General features: G+C 35.8%; 5 protein-coding genes across 5 annotated transcripts; all 5 read right to left on the bottom strand.

The window, feature by feature from the left end:
* Positions 1-337: 337 nt before the first annotated feature.
* PPL_10525 (uncharacterized protein) lies at positions 338-1,410 on the bottom strand (the record flags this gene model as incomplete). Its single annotated transcript, XM_020581296.1, has 4 exons — positions 338-343; positions 531-553; positions 878-908; positions 1,261-1,410. 4 exons carry the CDS (start codon positions 1,408-1,410, stop codon positions 338-340), a joined length of 210 nt encoding a protein of 69 aa, XP_020428083.1.
* A 204-nt stretch (positions 1,411-1,614) lies between these two features.
* PPL_10524 (uncharacterized protein) lies at positions 1,615-3,575 on the bottom strand (the record flags this gene model as incomplete). The annotated part of the gene is made up of 6 exons (XM_020581295.1): positions 1,615-1,941; positions 1,975-2,060; positions 2,151-2,396; positions 2,453-2,581; positions 2,668-3,122; positions 3,544-3,575. 6 exons carry the CDS (start codon positions 3,573-3,575, stop codon positions 1,615-1,617), a joined length of 1,275 nt encoding a protein of 424 aa, XP_020428082.1.
* A 330-nt stretch (positions 3,576-3,905) lies between these two features.
* Positions 3,906-8,217, bottom strand: PPL_10523 (type A von Willebrand factor domain-containing protein; the record flags this gene model as incomplete). The annotated part of the gene is made up of 6 exons (XM_020581294.1): positions 3,906-4,366; positions 4,471-4,815; positions 4,905-5,033; positions 5,125-5,573; positions 6,084-8,073; positions 8,157-8,217. 6 exons carry the CDS (start codon positions 8,215-8,217, stop codon positions 3,906-3,908), a joined length of 3,435 nt encoding a protein of 1,144 aa, XP_020428081.1.
* A 294-nt stretch (positions 8,218-8,511) lies between these two features.
* Positions 8,512-11,958, bottom strand: vps11 (RING zinc finger-containing protein; the record flags this gene model as incomplete). Its single annotated transcript, XM_020581293.1, has 7 exons — positions 8,512-8,570; positions 8,695-8,960; positions 9,048-9,255; positions 9,333-9,588; positions 9,661-11,331; positions 11,423-11,710; positions 11,875-11,958. 7 exons carry the CDS (start codon positions 11,956-11,958, stop codon positions 8,512-8,514), a joined length of 2,832 nt encoding a protein of 943 aa, XP_020428080.1.
* Positions 11,959-12,490: 532 nt separating this feature from the next.
* On the bottom strand, positions 12,491-20,702 carry roco5 (pleckstrin domain-containing protein; the record flags this gene model as incomplete). The annotated part of the gene is made up of 6 exons (XM_020581292.1): positions 12,491-18,411; positions 18,490-18,733; positions 18,803-19,194; positions 19,278-19,449; positions 19,520-20,454; positions 20,492-20,702. 6 exons carry the CDS (start codon positions 20,700-20,702, stop codon positions 12,491-12,493), a joined length of 7,875 nt encoding a protein of 2,624 aa, XP_020428079.1.
* Positions 20,703-21,480: the final 778 nt, after the last annotated feature.

The following is a 21,480-nucleotide window of genomic DNA, read 5'->3' as shown; positions in this document are numbered from 1 at the left end:
TACTATTATCTTATTACAACTAAAACTTTTCTACTTACTTTTTAGAAATTAAAAAATAAAAAATGAATAAATATTATTCCATTTGTTTGAAATTTGTTTGATAGGTCAATATTTTAAATAAAATGATTGATAGTTGAACTGAATTAATTAATATATATGATTTGAAAAAAAAATAAGAGTTATTTCCAGGTTTATAAAATATTTATTTTTATGGTAAAAATAAAAGGGAATAGTTTTTTGTTTTTTTTTGGGGGGTAACCAACTTCTCTTACAACTCCACATATATGTGGCTTCTAACAAAAAATGAAATCATTAAACAACCACACACACCACTTTTTTAACACTAAATAAAATCTAACACTACTATGTTTTTTTGTTTTTATTCTAATTGGTAAAATACAGTAATATTTACCAAATTGATCAACGTGATATCATGTTTGTTTGCAAAGGGTTGAAATTCTAATGATCATAATTTCACCAAGTACACTCCGCAACAACTAAACAACCAAATAACCACACACCTAAATAACCATTAAACAAGTAGAATCCAATACTAAATTTAAATTAATAATATCAATAACAATAAAAACGAATCAATGTATCATCCATTCATTCATTTTTCAAGTGAATCAACACAGCCAAACATGAATGTAATTAAATCAATCAACTTCTAAATCGGTATGAATAAGATTGTAAGTTGATTGATTTGATTTTAAAGAAGAATGAAATACAGTGGGTTTAATTGAATTGAGTTATGATTTATTTATTAATTTATATCATCTGATCAAAATCAACTGTAACACATCACATCACATCACAAGCACACCACACACAAACACACGCGCACAGACACATCAACCAAACAAAACAAACATACAAGCTAATAATAAAAGACATATGTATATATTCTGTATATAATAAATTGTTATTTTTGAAAACTCCAATGAATAAAATTTTAAGGGTTTGTTTGGGAGATTCCACTTTAAGCATCAAACTCCACGAAAATATATATATATATATATATTTGATACATACTTATTTATATAAATGTGTGCACATTCTATTGACTATTTAAGCTTTTTTATCAATTTTTACATTCTATTTTGGTAATACCATGAGATTTGCTTTGTTGAACGATAAACATTAAAAACCACCAGGTAAAAGGAAGTTAAGTTAAGTAACTACTTCACTCTTCTCTAGTTAAGGATTAACAACAATTACCTGGTAAATATTAACTTATGAACTAAGTTCTAAATATACATACTTTAAATATAAATCGGAACATCTAACTATACTGGTTTGATTCAAGTTAAACTCTGGTCTGGTAGATAATATGTTGTAACTATATGAGGTGATATGACAATGAACTAAAGTAGAATATTTGGTTATTAAATGTTTTGTGCAATTCATTCTTTTTTATTATTATTTAGCTATGACAGGCGACTGATATCATCGCTTTCACTTCACTCAAGCAACCTTAAGAAAGTATATCAACTACCAAAACCATTTATAAATTACAACACAATCGACATCCTATTATTATTATTATTGTAGAGTAATATAAATACAAAAGGCAGGCTGTGCCTGACTAGAAGCAAAGTTTAGTTATCATCTTCAATTTTTATCAATGAACTTATGTAATTCTCTCTCTATCATTAGTAATACTGAGTATAATCGGTAGGCAGCGATACCAAGGAAAGTAGCTACAGCCGGTGTTATCCAGTAGAGATGAGGCAATCCAGAGACCAACAGCATCGCTGACGGGTAGAGTAGCGAGGTAGTTTTAATTCGCACGAGATAGTCAGAGTATGATTTCGATTTGCTGACGAATCGGTCATATACAAACGTTCTGAAGGTGGGAAAACCTGCAACCAACATACTGGCCATCGCTGTATTTCTCATTCCATTAATCATTGCAAGACGACTAGTCGTCTGAGGACACTTTAGCAAAATAAAAGTATGACAAGCACCAACCAGGCCATATAACAACACCTTACTCAATCCCATTGGAGTCTCATGTCTATGTGTATTTACTATTAAATCACTTCTTTCAATATATACTTTATCATTTAATAATAATAATAATAATAATAATAGCATCTATTATTAGTTTATAACTTTATCAAACAATATTATATTGCTTTACTTACCTATTGGATGTTTGAAATCATCTGGTAATCTCTTACTAAGTTCAGATATTTTAGCTTTAGTACTTAGTGGTACATCGCTATCATCGGATACAGAGAGATTAACAAGTAATGATAATTCATATCCAGTCACAGGACTTGGTTGTAATCTCAATAATAATGGTGTATCATTATCTTCTTCCAAGAATTGATCTACACGATCACTAATAGTTTCGATTAATCCTTTTTGACAAAGAATTTCTCTACCAGCTAAAAATTATAAGTATTGAATTATTAATAGAAATAATGATATTATAGTTACTAACCTTTGAATGTTGAAATATTAAATAAAAACATAACACCTTCTTGTGATAAGGTTCCTTGTTTGTATTCTTCGATTGCTTTGTCAAGTACACCGTTGTTGTTCCATAAACCAATGGGTGGTGCCCACCCAACTATAAATTAGATTATTAGTTAATTGTAATTGTAAAGAGTTTGAATAATAATAATAAAAGTGATTATGATTATATTGATACTTTACAATAATCTAATAAGTTAGTATAATACTCATAGGATTCATGTGATTTATCATTTGTTTCTTTCTCAAGCAATGCTTTGCCAAGTGTGAAAGCAGACATAATCAAACCAATGGAGAACATCACTAGATTACCAATGGACCTACCTTGACCAAACAACTTCCATTCCATCTTTTCTTCTTGTGGTGGAGGTGTTACTATCTGAAAGGTTTGAGCTTCTTCCTTATAGTTATTATTATTGTTGTTGATGATGTTGATTTGTACATCATCCTCATTATTATTGTTATTACTATTTTTAGTTGAATAAGATCTAATATTACTAATAATACAGCTACTACTATTATTATTATATCTTTTAAGTAAAGGCACACAACCGATCTTCAAACATGGTTGTTGTGGTTGTCTATTAAAAACAGCAGCACCACCAATGATTTGGTTTAACAATAATGAGTATGTTTTTCTTTTATTAATATAAATCATATCTTATCTTATTTTTTGAAAAACATTTTTGTTTTATTGCCATCCGATGGACAAAATTTGTTTCATAAAGGATTCTTTATTTTTTATCACCACGTAATCATAATTATTCATTAAACCAGATATTGGTGAAATATCTAAAGGTGATTCTTTTCAATAATACAGATAATCTAAATGTCAATGTTAATGACAGATCGATAACAAAAAATAGTAAATTATTATTCACAACATATGTTAAAATAATTTTTTATTTTATTTAGTATAAAAATAAAAATTCTTAATTTCCTGGTATGATAACAATTATAATTAATGCCTAATTAGCGCAGATTCTTATAAACTCACCTATCAGTCACCTATGCTCCTCATTGTTCACCTGGAAGAATACTCTTTCCTTGGCGACAAACTTGACGATCTGGTAAAGCTCTTTTCGAGCCATTTGACTAGGGTCGATCGAGCACCATGATCACATCATACTACTCCCCATCTTCTCTGGCGCGAATTATACCATGTCTGAATCATTGATCAGTGCTTCTACATTGAATCTGGTACCAGTCAAAATGATTTGAATTATCACGATTAACTTGTACTTTTATGTTATTTAAAGTTTAAAGTGTGAACTTCATATATGATAACTTTGTCTTAAATTTAAAACGTATGAATTTTATTTATTACATATTTAGTGAATCAAAGGAAATTCATTCGTTTGATTAATCTTTAAATATATTTACAAGTATCATGATCTACCTTTGACCAAAGAAGAAATGGTTTAGTTATCTTTTTCGATTCGATTAAGTTCCTTTTGTAGATCACTCTTTAGTAATTGGAACAATGAGAATGCTTGGTAGGCACTGATACCAAAGTACATTGTTAGACTCGGTAACATCCAATAGAGGTGAGGGAATCCAGAGACCAACATCATCGCTGTCGAGTAGAGTAGCGATGTAGTTTCGATACGCACGAGATAGCCAGGGTATGATTTCGCTTTATCGATGAATCGGTCATAGGTAATCGTTCTGTAGGTGTGTACACCTGCAACCAACATACTGGCCATCGCTGTATTTCTCATTCCAAGACGACGAGTCGACTGAGGACGCTTACGCAACATCATGAATGCATAGAATGCACCACCCAAACCATATAACAACAAACCACTCAATCCAACTGGATTCTCATATAATCTGTGTATATTTGTTAATAATTGACTTCTTTCAATAAAGAAATCATTATCTAAAAATAATAATAATAATAATAATATTAGCTGTAATTAGTATTATAATACTTTACAAACAAAACAATAATATTTTTGTCATTATTATCTTTACTTTACTTACCCAATGGACGTTGGAATTTAAAACCATCTGGTAGTTTCTTACGAAGTTCAGATATTTTAGCTTTGGTACTTGGTGATACATCGATTCCATTGAATACAGAGAGATTAACAAGTAATGATAATTCATATCCAGTTACTGGACTTGGTTGGAATTTCAATATTAATGGTGCATGACTATGATGATTATTATTATTATTATTATTGCTGTTGTTGTTGTTGTTGTTGTTATTGACAACAATTATAGTTGATTTATTTTGATTATTATTATTATCTTCTTCAAAGAATTGATCAATACGATTACAAATAGTTTCGATTAATCCTTTTTGACAAAGAATTTGTCTACCAGCTAATAATAATAATTATAAAATAAACAGAAAATATTAAGTATTTATATGAATATTAATAGCAATAATGTTATTCTAGTTTGTTACTAACCTTTGAATGTTGAAATATTAAATAATAACTTTACACCTTCTGGTGATATGGTTCCTTGTTTGTATTCATCGATTGCTTTGTCAAGTACACCGTTGTTGTGCCACAAACCAATGGGTGGTGCCCACCAAACTATAAAAAATGATGATGATTTAAAAAAAAATAAAAAATTATTAGTAATGATGATGATGTAATCTATCTAATGATTATATTGATACTTTACAATAATCTAATAAGTTATTATAATACTCATAGGATTCATGTGATTTGTCAGTTTCGAGCAATGAAAAGGTGATTCCACCAAGTGTGAAAGCAGACATCATAAAACCAATGGAGAACATCACTAGATTACTAATGGATCTACCTTGACCAAACAACTTCCATTCCATCTTTTCTTCCTGTGGTGGAGGTGTTATTACCTGAAAGGTTTGAGCTTGAAACTCTTGTTCCTCTTTATCATTATTATTATTATTTTTACTATTTTGTTGTACATCATCATTATTATTACTATTTTTAGTTGAATATGATCTAATATTACTAATACTACTAATACTACTATTATTATTAATAGTATTATATCTTAACAATGGCATATAACTGATCTTCAAACATTGTTGTTGTTGTGGTTGTCTACCACTTATAAGTTGGTTTAACAACAATAAATTTGGTTTCCTTTTACTTAAATGAATCATATCCTATCTTATCTTATCTTATCTTTTATAATAATAATAAATTAAACTGAACTGATTAATAAAAAAAATTAAAACAGGGTGAACACTAGGGATTTAATTAATTTTTTTTTTTTTTTGAAGTTCATCATGGTTCAATTTACAACGTAATATTATTGTAAATCATATTCAAGAAAGCAAAGAATGATGTATTCACTCCAAATATGATAAAACGCAATGATAAATTTAACTATCACAATTTTTATTATTAGTATCCTCCTCTTGAGCAATACTGACAACATTTTACATAAACATTTATTTAGATTACAACTTTTGATTGATTATAAAATTAGAATAACATTTTGAAATAAAAAAAGTATTTTGTATAAGGAGAATATAAGATTAAGATATTAAAAACACCTTATTTAGTTTGGATTATAAAGGATTTTTTTTTAAAGGTTAAAATTTATTTATCAAAGTACACAGTTTACAAATACATAAGAAAATCTTTTACTTTCTTGCTTTACGAGAGTTCATTTGTTTCATGTTGAATAACATAGTTGCGGTCTCATCGTTTCTCTCTGATTTACGTTGACGATAGACTTCCTCTTCTGAGAGGTGATCGTTAAGTGATTCTTTCTGGAGATTTGTGGTGAGTGTAGTTTCGAGGGTTTGAGCCTGTTGCAACCAGACTTGTGCATTCTGTTGTTGTTTTTGGAGATATTGTTGTTTTTGTTGGTCGATTACTGGTGATTGAATTTGTTGTTGTTGGTTGGTCATGATACGCTTCATCATGTTGGCACTCTGAAGGTTGACAGCACGCGACTTGTTGTAATCACCGGATGCTGCAACCTTGGAACTGTTTTGAACCATGTTGATACCGATCTCTTCGATATTGGCGTGTTCCTCGGCCAGTTGTTTCTCTTTGGTTGTCTCTTGTGTCATTGTCATGACACGCAGACACTTCATACCCTTGAGGGTGGTATAGGTTATCTGTAATTGGAATGGCAATGACTTGAGTGATTCGTCGATCTTTCTATCTTTGATGGTACCATAGTCGAATGCAACGATTGTCTCTTGGTTGACATTACCTATCTCCTTGAAGATCGAGGATTGGTCGACGGTTGGTGACAGTGGATCCGAGATGTAGAGTCCACGATGTAGACGCACCTTAATGGAGCAATGGGTGGCGAGGATTGGTAACTCCAAAGCTGCTTTGAAATCTTCCTTGATCTTGAGTGGATCGACAATATCGACATTTCCATTGGTCAACTCTGCAAGCTGACCGATTTGTTCCAACTTGGTGTCGGTTCCCTTGATGGTGAGAACCGAGATGGTTGTACCGTTCTTCTTGGCAATCTGACCGATTTCATCGTAGAACTTGGCAGCCTCGGAAACGTTGGAGGATTCAACCGATCCGACACCGATGTTGCTCAGACCGTCCGTTGCCAAGACGATGGTCGATCCTGGGATGGCAGCGGTCATACCGACGGCAACTGCAATTCCTGGACCGAGAGCAGTACTTCCGTCGGCATCCATTGCGAATACTTTCTTCAAGAGTAGTGCTCTTGTTTTGGAGATCGGTTGATCCAAAGTACATTTGGTACCGGCATCAATCAATTTTTGAGTGTCATAGAGATCGGACGATGGAATGGTAATTGGCTTACCAGTTCCGTCACCGATGACAACTACACTGGCATTGAAAGCGATAATAGCAATTCTACGATTTGGATAATCTTTTTCTAGAGTTTCAAGCTGTGCTTCAATTCCATATTGGACACACTGGAGTCTGGAAATATAGTTGGATTTCGTCTTTGAACCGTGGAGATATACACCCTGTGGAACGTCATAAGTACGTTGCATACTACCAGAGACATCGATACAGAAGACAACAAGCGATGAATCAGGATTGGCCTCTACCATTGGTGTGTTTTCATTGGCCGTTGTAGTGGTGGTGACAGGTGCTGGCTCCAAGACATAGTCAATGATATTAGAAGTTGGAATCTCTTGTGAATCCAAATTGAAAGGTGTTGGTTCACCACAGAACTCACAAGTCCAAACACCATCTTTGACACCACCACCAGTCGGTATATTCTTGGCGGTGGTGCCATCTGGATTCTTTACCTCTGTAAAGTTATTGATATGACTGTAGATGACATCACAACCCTTACAGTGTAGCGGATCTCCAGTGGCAATGGTTGGTTCATTTGAAAGAGTACCCAAATTGATATTTAAAATATTGGTATTTGCTTTCTTTACCAATTTCTTTTCTCTTTTTCCTTTGATTGGTTTTGGTGCTGCTGGTGGTGGTGCTACTCTGTTACTGTTTGTTGAAGGCGCTGCATTTGATTGTGCAGGTGCTGATCTACCAAACAATGAACTTAAAAATGATGGTTTAGATGAAGTGGAGAGTGGTGCTGCTGGTTGGGGTAATGAATTGTTGTTGTTATTATTTGTATTGGTATTGGTTATCTGATCGTCTTGAAGATTTAAAATTTCATTCTCTTTTTTTAGAAATTGGGTAAAAAATTAGTAAATTATTAATGTAATTACAAAACATTATTAATTATTTCAAAATCAAACATACCTATTTCCATCTCCTCATACTCATCAGTTCCAGTGTAACAATAATGTGATCCGGCATACATTTTTGTGATGATTGTAAAGTAATATATAAAAAATATAATTATTTAATATAATAAAAAAAAAGATAATATAATGTAATGTAAAGAAAGTTATAACTTTAATAATAAATTGTTAATAATTTGAATTGATGTTTAAATGATTTAATTAAATAGATTTTTTAAATTTGACATCTTGCAAAATTTCATTCAATTTTTAATCCTTTTTTTTTCTCAATCTTTTCAAAAGTTTTCACTGAAAATACCACGCATTGCAAAGTAAATCAAGGAAAACACACACTTTTTTGATTTTGTTTTTATTTATAGTATTGACAATAAAGTATTAATTTTTTGAGAATGATTAGTGACTGTATTCTTGACTGTTAACAAAAAAAAATGTCACAGGAAATTTCATTTCAAAAATTAAAGTTTTAAGTTATTTAGAGTTAATTATTATAATAATATTATTTTATAATGCAAATGTATATGTTTACGAAAGAATACCTCTACCAAAGTATTCACTGACAGTCGAAAATCCATCTTGTGAACTCTCGAGTAACTTGAAGAATTGATCGTGTTGACCGGCACTATCAGCTTGAGCTTTCTTGATCTCTAGCAGTCTCTTGTTGGCAGGCGCACACAATGGGCACTCTCTCTCGTTGTCACCGAGACATCTCTGATGGAACGAGTGTTGACAGAGGAAATGAATCGATGGTAAATCCAAAGGACTATGACAAGCAATACATTTAGTTTGTTGGAATATTTTAGCACTAATTAATTAATTAATTAATTAAATAGTTAGTATCAATTAATAATGATATCTCAAACTCTTTCTTTTTTTTTTTTAACAAACTTACTTTGTTTTCAATTCATTGATTTCATTTCTCATCTTATCGGTCTCTTCTGCAAATTGTTTAATCTGTTGATAGTCTTTATCGATCTGCTGAGTCTCTTGAGAAAGTCTTCTCGAAATGTAATCTTTGATCACCTGTAGAGTTGTATATTTGTTTTGTGCCAAAATCTGAATGACCAATAATGGTGGAATTAAATTATCTCTATCAATATCTAAAAAATATTTAATAAAAAAAATAGAAAATTAATAAGAATGATAACCTTTAAATAATATGGATCTATACACATACTTGTAAGTACTTCAGTGATTTCATTTTGACAATTCTTTTGATGTGTTGCAAAATAAGATAATACTTGTACCCAAAGATTTGGATCTTGATCACCGTATTTCTTGCATGATTTAATTAGACCGTCAAAGTCTTCGTTCTCCATATGATACTCTATGATTTCATTGTACAATTTGAGTTTTTCATACAAATACAAAATACCCTTCTTCCAATTATGTACTTGTGCCAAAATGAGTGCATGATCTTCATCAAATTTAGACTATGAATATATATATTTGTTAGTTAAATGCAATCCACAATTGTTTAAAATATATGTATGTGTAATATTTACTTTTGGACTTGTAAGGAATTCATATGCTTTCTCTAATCTATTGGACGATTCTTCACTGTTGCTGCTGCTGGTGGTGGTGGTGATGTTGCTAGCTGAACCCTTTTTATCTTCACGTAAATATAATTCCAATAGAGTATTGTATATCAGAGGTGTTTCATTGCCTTGTTGTATTGTGTATTCTAAAAACTTGGTGAGCCACTCTGGTTGTGATACAAAGATGTGAATGAATTCCTCGGGTGCTGCCTTGTCGGTCGTCAACTTTAACTCTTCGACTTTGTGAATCATGTTGTTGGCGGCGGCGTTGTCTTGATGTCCGAAAGCCGAAGAGTGGTGTCCAAACATTCCGGCAGAGTGGACTGGCTGGTAGTCAGTGCACAGCTTCATCAGTGCACGCGTGGTTGCTTCTGGGATGTTCGACACCAACATCTTTCCGTACTTTTTCATATTCTTATCGGCCTCCTCAAAGGAGAGTGTCTGAATGTAATCGAGTGCTTTCTGGTCGTCCTTGATATCCTCCAACAGTATCTTCAAGTACCAATCGTGTTGGTTGTGTTTCAAACTGAGGTAGAGTGCATGCTCGTAGTATCCGGCTTGACGACACACCTTGATAGCAGTCTCAACGTCAAAGTTCATCTCAGAGTCGGTCTTGATGAATTGATCCAACTTCTTGACGTCCTTCAGCTTGGTGTAGCAATTGAGCAGCAGAGTGGTGTGATCTTCGTTGGCGAGATTCTTCTCGTGCAACGCCTGCAAGTACGACGTCAAATTGTGGATACGCTGCGCATCCAAGAACTTACGAATGACATAGGATGGCTCCAACTTGCCGATCGTACACAAATACTGTGAGATTGCATTGTCAAAGTCGCCTTTGGTGTAGAGATGGTCACCGTACTTTCTGTAGATGTCGGCGATCGACGCGTTGTCATAGTGTTGCGACTTGGCAAGATCGATTGCCACCGAATACAAATTCTTCTTGAACAGTGTTTCCAGCTTGGTCTGAGTGTCTTTCTCCTCGAGTTGATAGAGTTTGCCGTCGGTAGTGAAAATAAAGATGGAACCCCATTCACTGGCGATATGCGAGACACCTTCAAACTTGTCGGTGAATCCCAAGTACTTGTTTTTGAGATCGTAGATATTGACGATGGTTTGTTTCGACGCCATGTTCGAGGGTGACAAGTAGCCGATGCCAGAGTTACCGGATGCGGTACCGCCACTTCCACCACCCGCAGAACTGCTGATCGACGCTTCGTGACCGACCACCACAAGATAGGAACGGAACCATAGCAGCTTGTTCTTGGTACCACCGAATCCAAAGCACGGACCTCTACCGTCGGTATTGTAAAAGTAGATAGCGTCCGGTCTAGCGATGATCGGTGTCTGATCGTCGGACATCACAAAGTTACCTATATCACCACCCTCCTCGTCGATACAATACTCTTGCTCACGAATGTAGCTATAGACATGAGTGGTCGTCACAACAAACAACACCGGTGATGGTACTCCTTTAGTTATGAATCCCATACCGGTCACAGGTGACTCACCGGGATGTTTCATTGTCTTTTGTTTAATAACCTTGTCTCTAAATACATCTCCTTTCATAGCAATGACCTCTCCATTTGCTAAACCAACAGCTATTTGTGATAGATCTTCTAAACATACTAATGATGTAATCTGTAAATTGTGTGATAAGTTAATAGATTAGTATGTATATATATAATTAAAGAATAGATTATTATTAACTACTACTACTACTACTACTTACTGTTACCATTTTTTCAATCTTTATTGCTCTAACACAAAGAGGTACATCATTCTTATCCATTTTATCAAGATTCCAAATCTTTAGGATTGGGTTTGCACCCGGCTCATCATGTCCAATCGAAATGAGAAAGTTACGTTCCTTCAACTGATAGAGTTGATTTACCATTTCATTGTAGGCATGAAACGATGATGATAATCTGAATTCACGATCAAAGAAATTGATAAATCCTTCTGTATCACCTATAATTAAAATACCACGACCACTTGTTGTACATGAAATAGGCAATTTCTATATATTAAATTGAAGTGTTATTATATAATTAGTATTAAATCATTATATTCTATTCTATATGAATGAATCGTCAATCAATATCTTTCTTTAATCTTTATCTTTTTTCTTTCGTTCTATTCAATTCAATTTCATATTGCTGTAATAAGTTATTAAATCATTACCTGTATAACACTGTTTGGATTTTGTGAACCTTCTTCTTTGACTAACTCTTTGTCAAAGAAGGGAAACTTCTTCCATTGAATCATTATTTATATATATAAATTAACTAATAATTAGTTAAGCAAAAAAAAACCTTTAAAATTAAAAAAATAAAAATAAAAAATAATTTTTTTTTTTAAAAAATAAAGAATTTTTCTAAAGATTTTTTAATTCTTAGATTTTTTAATCAACTAAATCTTTGCAATTATGCAATTTTGTTTTAATTATTTAAATAGTGTTCTCAAATAGTTTAGATCCATGCTTTCTTATATAATCAATTGATTGATCTTCATTTCTATATCCTTAATATAAAAAGTCTTTTTTTTAAATGAAAACGTCAAGATTCCTTTTCCAAAAATAAAAAACAATAACATAATTATGTACAATAGATAGATTTGAATATAATTAATTAATAGATCAATAGCAAAGTTCCCTACATTTCTTATTATTAATATCAAATATAAAGACATTTATGTGAAAAAACTTTAAAACTCAACTCAAATAAAATGATAAAGGAAAGAATACTTGGTTGAAAAAAAAGGTGGATTTACTTGAGTTTTTGTTATTGTTTAAATTAATCTATGGTTTCTTTAATATTGGTGCTGCTTTACTAACAAATGGTTGTGGTAGTGGTTTGGATGGTTTGGCAGGTGGAATCGAAGGTGGTGAAGATGATGATGGTGGTGATTCGGTATGATTGTTATGATCTGATGATGATGTTGGTTCAAATGATACTCCACCACCGCCAACCAAAGGAAGTGGTTTCTTGATACGAATCGATCCATTGCCACTTGGAATGGGTGGTAGCGAACTTCTGGGTGAAGGACTGTTCACTTGAGATGCCGATGCACCAAAGGTAAAGCTACTCTGTGATTTACCAACTAACGATGGACTGGTGGAAGTTGGTGATGGTGCTGTAGTTCCTTGAGTTGGTGATGTTGTTGGGGTGTTGCTGTTGCTGTTGCTGTTGAGAGTTGCATTCAATTTCTGAGCAACTGAGGGTGATCTCAATGTTGGAGGTTTAAATGGTGGTGTTGGTGCTGGTGTCGGTGTTGTTGATGATGTCGATATATTTAGTGTTGAGGAACTACTATTGTTAAGTGAGAAAGCTGGTGCTGGCTTAACAGTAGTGTTGCTGTTGCTGTTGTTATTGTTGTTGTCACCTTGTGTTGTTGGTGATTTCACAAGACCTGGTGTTGGAAGTGGTTTGGTTATGGGTGCAGATGGTTTGGCAGTGGTAGCTGCCTTGACAATAACCCCATTGCTGATTGGTGGTTTCGGTGTTGATGGAACTGGTGGTGGCGTTTGCTTATCCTGTGGTTGTGAAGCTCCAGCTGGAGGTTTGCTTAAAACAACAGTTGGAATTGATGATGATGATAGTGTTGTTGGTATAGCAGCTGGAGTTGATGTTGTTGGTGTAGCAGTTGGTGTTGTTGTCTGAGCAGATTGTTGTTGTTGTTGTTGAGGTTTCTGTTGTGTATTATTATCATTGCTATTTGTTTGCTGTGGAACTGGTACAACATAGTTCAACTTTTGATCACGAATAGCTTGTAATCTTTGTGATATCTGTGCAAAGGTAGGTCTTTGAATGGCATCTTTGTGCCAACATTCTTGGATGAGCGAGGAGTAGGTGGGAGGTGTCGCCGCTGGAATGGTGGGACGCAATCCATCGCAAATGGCATCTTCCAATTGGTAGAGGAACGATGAATGTGCCACTGGATACTCATCGAATGGCAACAAACCAGTGAGAATCTCCCACAGTATCACACCGAAACTGTAGACATCGGCCTTCTCAGTGTATTCTTCACCACGCATAATCTCTGGAGCCAACCAGATCGGGTTGGACAGTTTCTCTCGACCGAGTGCAGATGTGACGACTGCTCTGGTCTCACCGAAATCACTGACCTTACAGACAATCTCAGAGTTCATGTCGCCGAGCATCAAGATATTCGGTGACTTGAGATCACGATGACAAATCTTTGGATTGAAATCGTGGAGATACTGAATGGCCGACGCAATATTCTGAGCGATCTTGATACGTGTCAGCCAGGTTGCGTTGGTTTGCTTACGAATAAAGTCGTAGAGATTGCCATTGGGGATGTATTCCATTACCAAACAACAGGGATTCAAGCAACATGCTTTCAATGATACGATCGATCGATGATTCAAAGTGTTTGAAAGCCACACTTCACGACGGAACTCACGGAAGATCTCCTCGGATTGAGTGCGACCTTCAATGATCAACTGTTTGATGGCAACCAACTGACCACGAAGACGACCCTTAAAGACAGTTCCAAAACCACCCTCACCAATCTTTTCAATGATTTCCATATCCTTGTATTCGATCGTGAAATTCGAACCCATATCACTCAACAGCAGTTCCGGTACAATCGATTCCAGCTTGACTGCTTTCTCCTCGCCGTTCAGCGCTGACTTGCATATTATCTCTGTCTTTTTAGCAATGATGGCGCGCTCGCAGTCCTCATAGAGGAAATGTGTACGCAAATCATTGTTTTTGAAACTGAAACTCTGGTTGATCAGTGCCGATGCAGAGTTGAGGAAATTCTTGGAATCTTTGACTTTGGTCTGTTTGTTCTTGTAGAGCGTGAGGAACTTTGGACCTGCGTTCTTCTTTCTCTTGGCTTTGAGTGTGCCGCCCGGCGATATATCACTCTCAAAGTCTTCAGTGAAGTCCAGTCCGGAATCCGATGGATCTTCGGGGATACGCGGCATCGCTTGAAGATTTGTGTTGGTCGGGGAGTGACCTGAGCCGCTTGGTTGTCCGTCTTTGCTAGTACCCAATCCAGGCTGTTGAAGTTGGAGTGCCAGTTGTTGAATCTGTTGAGCGGTCAGTGGTTCTGCACCGTCGTTGACAAACACTTTGTCAGAGGAGTGACCCAATCCCATGCCACGCGGAAGAGTAGCTGCGCCAGACATATTTGCAATAGTCTTACAGTTGGCGCAATTACAGGGCACCAAGAATTGGAATCTCAACTTGTACCAACCGGATAGCAACACCTCGGCTGTCTCTACAATGAAACGAAGCAGATTCACTGCATTCTTTCCCCATGCACGAATCAACACTTGATTGGAGGTCGCTTCGATCAACGACATCGATGACTCACGATCTACCAACAATCCAAACTTCCAATACTCCTTTACCGTAGTGAAATGCATGATACGAATCATCAACTTTGAGAACATACCGATGGGAAGGAACTCAAATTGGTAGATTCTTTCGAATACCGGTGAAGTTTCTTTCTTTAGTTCGTCCAACACCTTTTCCATTGAAGCGGGTCTGTCTTCATTCAAAAGAACGGGAATCAAGTGTTTGACACTGACTTTGGCAACAAGTGTTGTCTGATGTGAAGGTGAAGATGTTGAAGCTGCTAGAGCGGTGTTCTCATTGACTGTAGCTGCATTCTTGGCGATATTCAGTGACGATCCTTTCGAGAGTGAACCGAATTTACTGACATTCAACTTTGAAACTCCAGTAGAGTTGGTGGTGGTGGTGGCGGCGGCGTTCGATGGACCCGGTGAGTTCATCGCCAGTGAATTGGAGGAAAGATTCTGGTTGGTGATAAAGTTGGATCTCAGCTTCGATATGTTGTTCTGTGGTTTGATGTTCTGTGGAATCGGTGTGGTGTTTACAACCTTTGGATCGGGAAGTGGATGAATGATTTCGAATCGTTGAAGTATAGCTAAAAGTACATGGTGGAGGTGATGTGGGAAATCGGGTGGTTTCCAAATTTGGTGGAGATTCGACTGCTCGAGTACACCGGATTGTACAAAGTTTGGTTTGCTGGTGATCAAGGTTGCCATTAGCTTGGTGAGCCATGGCGGTTCAATAAATACAAATGAATCCAGCCCCGATTTGATATCGTCAAAGTAGACAATGATACCGAGTTCACGAAGGAAGTGAGCTGCACTTGGGACCTGTGCCGCAGAGATACCACACGACTCGGCCATCGCTGTGAACTCTTCGATCGTTATAATGGGTGGAGTGTTCATCTCACGCTCACTGAGAATCAGTGATTCCAACTGGAAGAAAGAACGCGGGTAGTTCACACCCAACTTCTTTTCGGCGCGACCAAGTCGAACGATCAAGTTTTGAAGTTTGTTTATGTTCTTACCAGATTTGCAACTGACTGGGAGGAATCCTTTGATCGATGGGAATGTAGTGAAGAACCGACTCTCAATCTCTGCTTGAATCTTCTCTTCCTGGCCGGAAGCTAGCTCGTCAAGATGTGTTCCGACGAGAATGACTTGTGCGTCACCTCCCCATGCCTCGATACACTGCAGCCAGTAGGGTACTCTCGACTCGGATTCAATGTGGAACGTAGCCATGTTGAATACCACAATAAAGAGCGAACGACTCGATATAAAGAACTGATGAGTCGAGTAGTAGACTTCTTGACCTGCGAAATCCCACAAGCTGAAAGTGACCGGTGTGGCGGAATCCTCTTGGGCATTAGGCTTCCAGTCGTCCATGTCAATACCGTCGGTCGACAGATTCAGAGTTGTGTTCAGCGGATTTATCGCCATTGCTGTCGAACCAAACTGTGGTTCTGGCTCGACCACAGTTGTCTTTCTACGTGTTCCCAGTCCGATGGTTTGACGCAGCTTCTTTGACACTGGAATCACCTCTTTCTTGAGACACTTGGCAATCGATGTCTTTCCTACGTTCTCTTGACCGACCAACATCAACTTCATTCTCATACATGGAATATCTTTGGAGACTGGCTGCAGACGAAGGTAGGTGAGAATACCGGTGAGTTGCTCATCTTGCAACACCTCTGGAAGTTCAATCTTTAGCTCGGAACTCAGAGAATTACCCACGATAGCAATCGATTTCAACTTTTCCAACTTTGACAGTTGCCATGGTAACTCACTGATTTGATTGTATGAGATATCAAGATTGACCAAGTTTACCAGTCTTCCAATCTGAGGAGGCAGTGTTTTAATACGATTCTGACTGATATTCAAGTCGGTCAGTGTAATGATGTTTCCAATTTCCAACGGGAGGAATCCAATGTTTGACTCTGACAAGTCGATCTTTTGAACACGAAGAGCCCATGCCTCCATTATTCTTTGTTTAATCGGATGGAAACACGGTGATCCATTGATAGAGAATGCTTCCAACTTGTTGAGACCGGTGAATAGAGCAGTTGGTAGACGACTAAAGAAGTTTCTCTGCATCATCAGCGTCTTGAGTGAAGTCAACACTGGCAGGACATCGTCAGCAATCGATTCGATAACATTGAAACTGATATCAAGATGTTGTAGTTGTTTCAGTTGTTGCAAACCAGTTGGCAGTGCCGACAGATTGTTGTGTGACACATTCAAACGGCGCAACTCTTTGGCTTCGCCAATATCGTTGGACAACTGACTGAGCTGATTGGACGACAAGTCGAGAATCTGAACGCGTTGCAGTTCTTTAAAGAAGGTCGGTGGCAGTGTAGTGATACAGTTGTGGTCGAGATACAACTCGGTCAGGTCGGCCAATCTACGATTATCCAGCTGCAACATATTCAGTTTGTTCAGGTAGGCAACAGTGATTTCAGAAGCGTCCAAGTGACCGAGGTCGAGAAGAGTTCTTGGCTGTGCTGGGGGTGCCGGCTTGTTGGAAGTTTCACGACGTTTTCTGATGTCGAGACGATTCTTGATGTGAAGAATCTTGTTTTTGATCTTCTCGGCGTACTCGGGTGGTGTCGCGCTAAACACGAGAAGCGTGAGTGAAGTTGTGTAGTTGGCGAGCCATGCGTCGTACAGTTCGATTGCCATCGGTGGTGAAATTGCATTGTCCTCCAAGAACAGTGCATTGATAGTCTGTTGGTATCGCAACAGTCGGAGAATCTGCGATGCTCCGTTATTGGTGATGGCATTGCACGTCAAGCTGAGAATCGAGAGTGACGGATGCGACAAGACACCGTCGACTACACTTGCCAGTCCGCTATCGTTGATCTGTGCTTCGTTCAGATCGAGCTGAGTCAACGACTGATTGAAACGCAGTGCATCGCCCAGCGCAATTGCCCAGGTCGGTGACAGCGCATTCTGCGAGAGTGTGAGATGGGTAAGCGAGCGACTCACACTGACATAGGCAACGAGTAGATTCATGATTTTCTCATTCATCGAGTTTGGCGCAAAGAACAAGTGAGTGATGAAACTTGTCGATGAGAGTTGAGTGAATACCAGCTTTGGTTCGCCAGTCTTTAGGATCTGAGCGTTCAACTCTAGCTTTGTGCGCTGACCACCAGCAATTGCTTTGACGACACCCTGGATATCCTTTGGATCTTCATCGTCGATATCCTCATCGCCATTCGATGCGACTGCTGCTGCCGCTCCTCCCGAACCCAATGAAAAACTACTGGCGTGTCCACCAGGTGTCTTTCTTGTTGCCTGTTGAAAACTCTGCATCCACTCTCCTTTATCCTTCTCATTCAACGCCATATAAAATATTGAAAATTCTTTTGTTTTAATTTGGAATCCTTTTCTATATTCTATAATAATGAAATAATAACAATGTTAATGAATATTATTATATTAATTTTGGTTGCCAACTAACTACTACTACTTACCAAAACCAAGTTCAGGATCATCCACTTGAATATTTGATACTCTTTCCAGCTTCTTTAATAAATGAAGTGATCCTTCATAGGCAATTAAATTTACATTTGAATTTGGTGGAGCATCTTCAAGTTTCTCTGTAAACATAATGATATCAGAGAACAAGAATGCATAATAATTGGTTCTCTGATTATTATATTGTTCAATTAAATTTCCTTCTTTCAAATATCTTCTACTTTGAACTATTTCAGAATTCTATTTTGTTGTTTGAAAATCAATAAATTAGTATCACAATATTATGATAATATTTGCTAATACACTTACATTAAATAATCCAATTGTATTGGATTTAATTGAATTTGAGATGGAAATTACTTTGTTGATATTGTTTGATTCGATAACAATCTCTTTTACAACGATTCCAATTTGATGATGTAGTTTGGTGTAGGTCTTGTACTCTTGCGATTGCTTGGGAATCGAATCCATAAAGGTACGGAAGAACTGGTTGAACCGAGCGAGATAATGAATCGGTAGAATCAAGAGTGATGGCAAACTATAGTAGGTATACTCGTTTGTAAACTTTGCACTACTGACATTCGACGATGGATTCAATCCAGTCTTTCTCAAATTGCTCAATCCCGACTGCAGCGTAGTGGATGCTTCATAATTAGCACCGAATATATCACTTAGTGAAACTGGTTTCATAACTCCTGATGCTAAAAAACAAAACAAATGATTACAAGTTAATAAATTAAATCAACGCTCCAAGATAATACCAATCATTTCATAACAAACATACTTGTGAAATCGACTAATGGCGATAACTTGTGGTTATAGTCATTCTGTAACTTTTGCTCTCCATTCTTTACGAAATGATCGAAACGTGTATTATTGAATGCCAATGAACATAATGCTGACAATCCATAATTATACAATAATGCATATACTTTATATAACTTTAAATATCCAGTCTATAAATAGTTATATGTAGAAATAATGGTTAGTAAGTTAGCTCGTAGTTGTTCTATTAGGTGAACTTACGAATTGTGAAAATATAGATAGTAATTGTTGTTGGGTGGTTTGTGTTGTGTTGAGTGATTTCTGTAGATCTTCGAGAATGACGGAATTGAAACTGGATATCGATTCGATGACGTTGAACACCTTTTTCACTTCATCTTGTGTAAGTAGTTGATCATTCTTTTTCAGTGGTTGATAGAACACTTCGATCATCACTTTGATACTGTCGCCATACTGAGATGTAAAGTTGGTGAGGTGTTGAATGATCTTCTTTTGGTCGTCCGTCACCGGGCCACCATTATTACCATTACTATTACTCATATCACTATCACGTTTTGATATTGGTGGTGAGTTATTTCCACTATCTTTATCCTTATCCTTATCTTTTTCCTTTTCTTTTTCCTTATCTTTATCTTTTGATTTATCTAAAACTTTTGAAAAGAACATCGATCTTGTTTCCATTCTACTCTCTTTACTATCTTTTTCTTTCTCTTTGCTACTACTGCTGTTGCTGTTGCTGCTGCTGCTATTGTTGTTATTTTCTTTATCATTATTGTTTTGAACTGAAGTATTTGTAGGAGATGGAGGTGAATTGGATGTTGGTGATGTCTGTGAAACTGATATTGTAGCTGATATATTATTACTGTTGTTGTTGTTGTTGTTGTTATTTATATTGTTGTTGTTGTTGCCATTGCTGTTGCTCATGTTGTTATTTGTTGTTGTAGGTGTTTGATTCTGCCAAAAGTCCATTGCTTTCTTATGATTCTCTTGTGTGGATGTTGTTGACAATGTTGGTGTCTGTTGTGCTACAGTCTCATTTGTTTGTTTGTCACCGGTGACAACTTTGACAACTTTACTAAATAATCCACCGCTACTACTGCTACTTTCTTTACCGCCATTACTCTCGCGTTCTCTCTCACGCTCTTTCTCGCGTTCTTTCTCACGTTCCTTCTCCTTCTCTTTGTAGGTACCGTTGGTCTTTTTCGATTTTCTCACGTTCCTTTTGAAGTTCACGTTCACGTTCTTTCTCACGTTCGATCTCCTTCTTTATCTCTTTCTCCTTCTTCTCCTTATCCTTCTTATCTTTCTTATCTTTATCCTTCTTGTCTTTTTTCTCTTTCTTTGCAACCGATGACGTCGATGAAGATGAAGATGAAGATGAACCACTCAACTTATCTTTAGATTTCTTTAATTCATCTTTATCCATCTTTTATTCTTTCTTTTTCTATTTTTAAATATTTGTAATAAAAAATATAACTATATATATATATATATATAATAAAATAAATATTTAATTAACTATATATATATATTTTATATAAAAATAGAAAAGAAATAATAAAATAATAATATTTTTATGATATAATTATTTATGAATGGATATAAATATATATATATAATACAACAAAAATAAAACAAATACAAACTAAACTAAACTAAACTTGTTTTAATAATTCCTTCTTCTTTTCTCTCTCACACACACACTCTCACTCCACTCTCACTCTAACTCTAACTCTTCACGCTCTCTTTTATCTTTTATCTTTTGTTTCACCCTATTCTATTTTTATCTGTATGTTTAATTCTGTTTTTATTTTACTCTGATGATACTATATTTTAAATAAAAATGCATTAATATAATTGGAAATGATAATAAATTTTAAGTCTAATTATTGGTTGTTATTGGTATTGTTGACATTTATGTTCCGATGCTTATTTTTTTCTCTCGCTTTATTTGTTTATCGTTGTGTTTGTTATGTTTTGTTTTGTTTGTTTTTGCCTGTGTTTTGCCTGTGTTTTATTTTATTATGATTTGTTATGGTTCTTCTTGTTCTTACAATATTTTTAAAAAAAAAATGAAAAAAAAGAGAGAGAATGAATAATAAAAACAAAACAACAAAAAAATTGAGTTATCTCTCTTCTGTTCAAGGGTGGAGCAAGTATGCACTTTAATCAACGATTCGAATATGATTTTGAGTTTAGATTAT

This window comes from Heterostelium album, assembly GCF_000004825.1.
Source record: "Heterostelium album PN500 unplaced genomic scaffold PPL_scaffold14, whole genome shotgun sequence".
Taxonomy (NCBI): Eukaryota; Evosea; class Eumycetozoa; order Acytosteliales; family Acytosteliaceae; genus Heterostelium; species Heterostelium album.
Note: the sequence above shows the minus strand (reverse complement) of the source record. Positions and strands in the feature narration are given on the sequence as shown.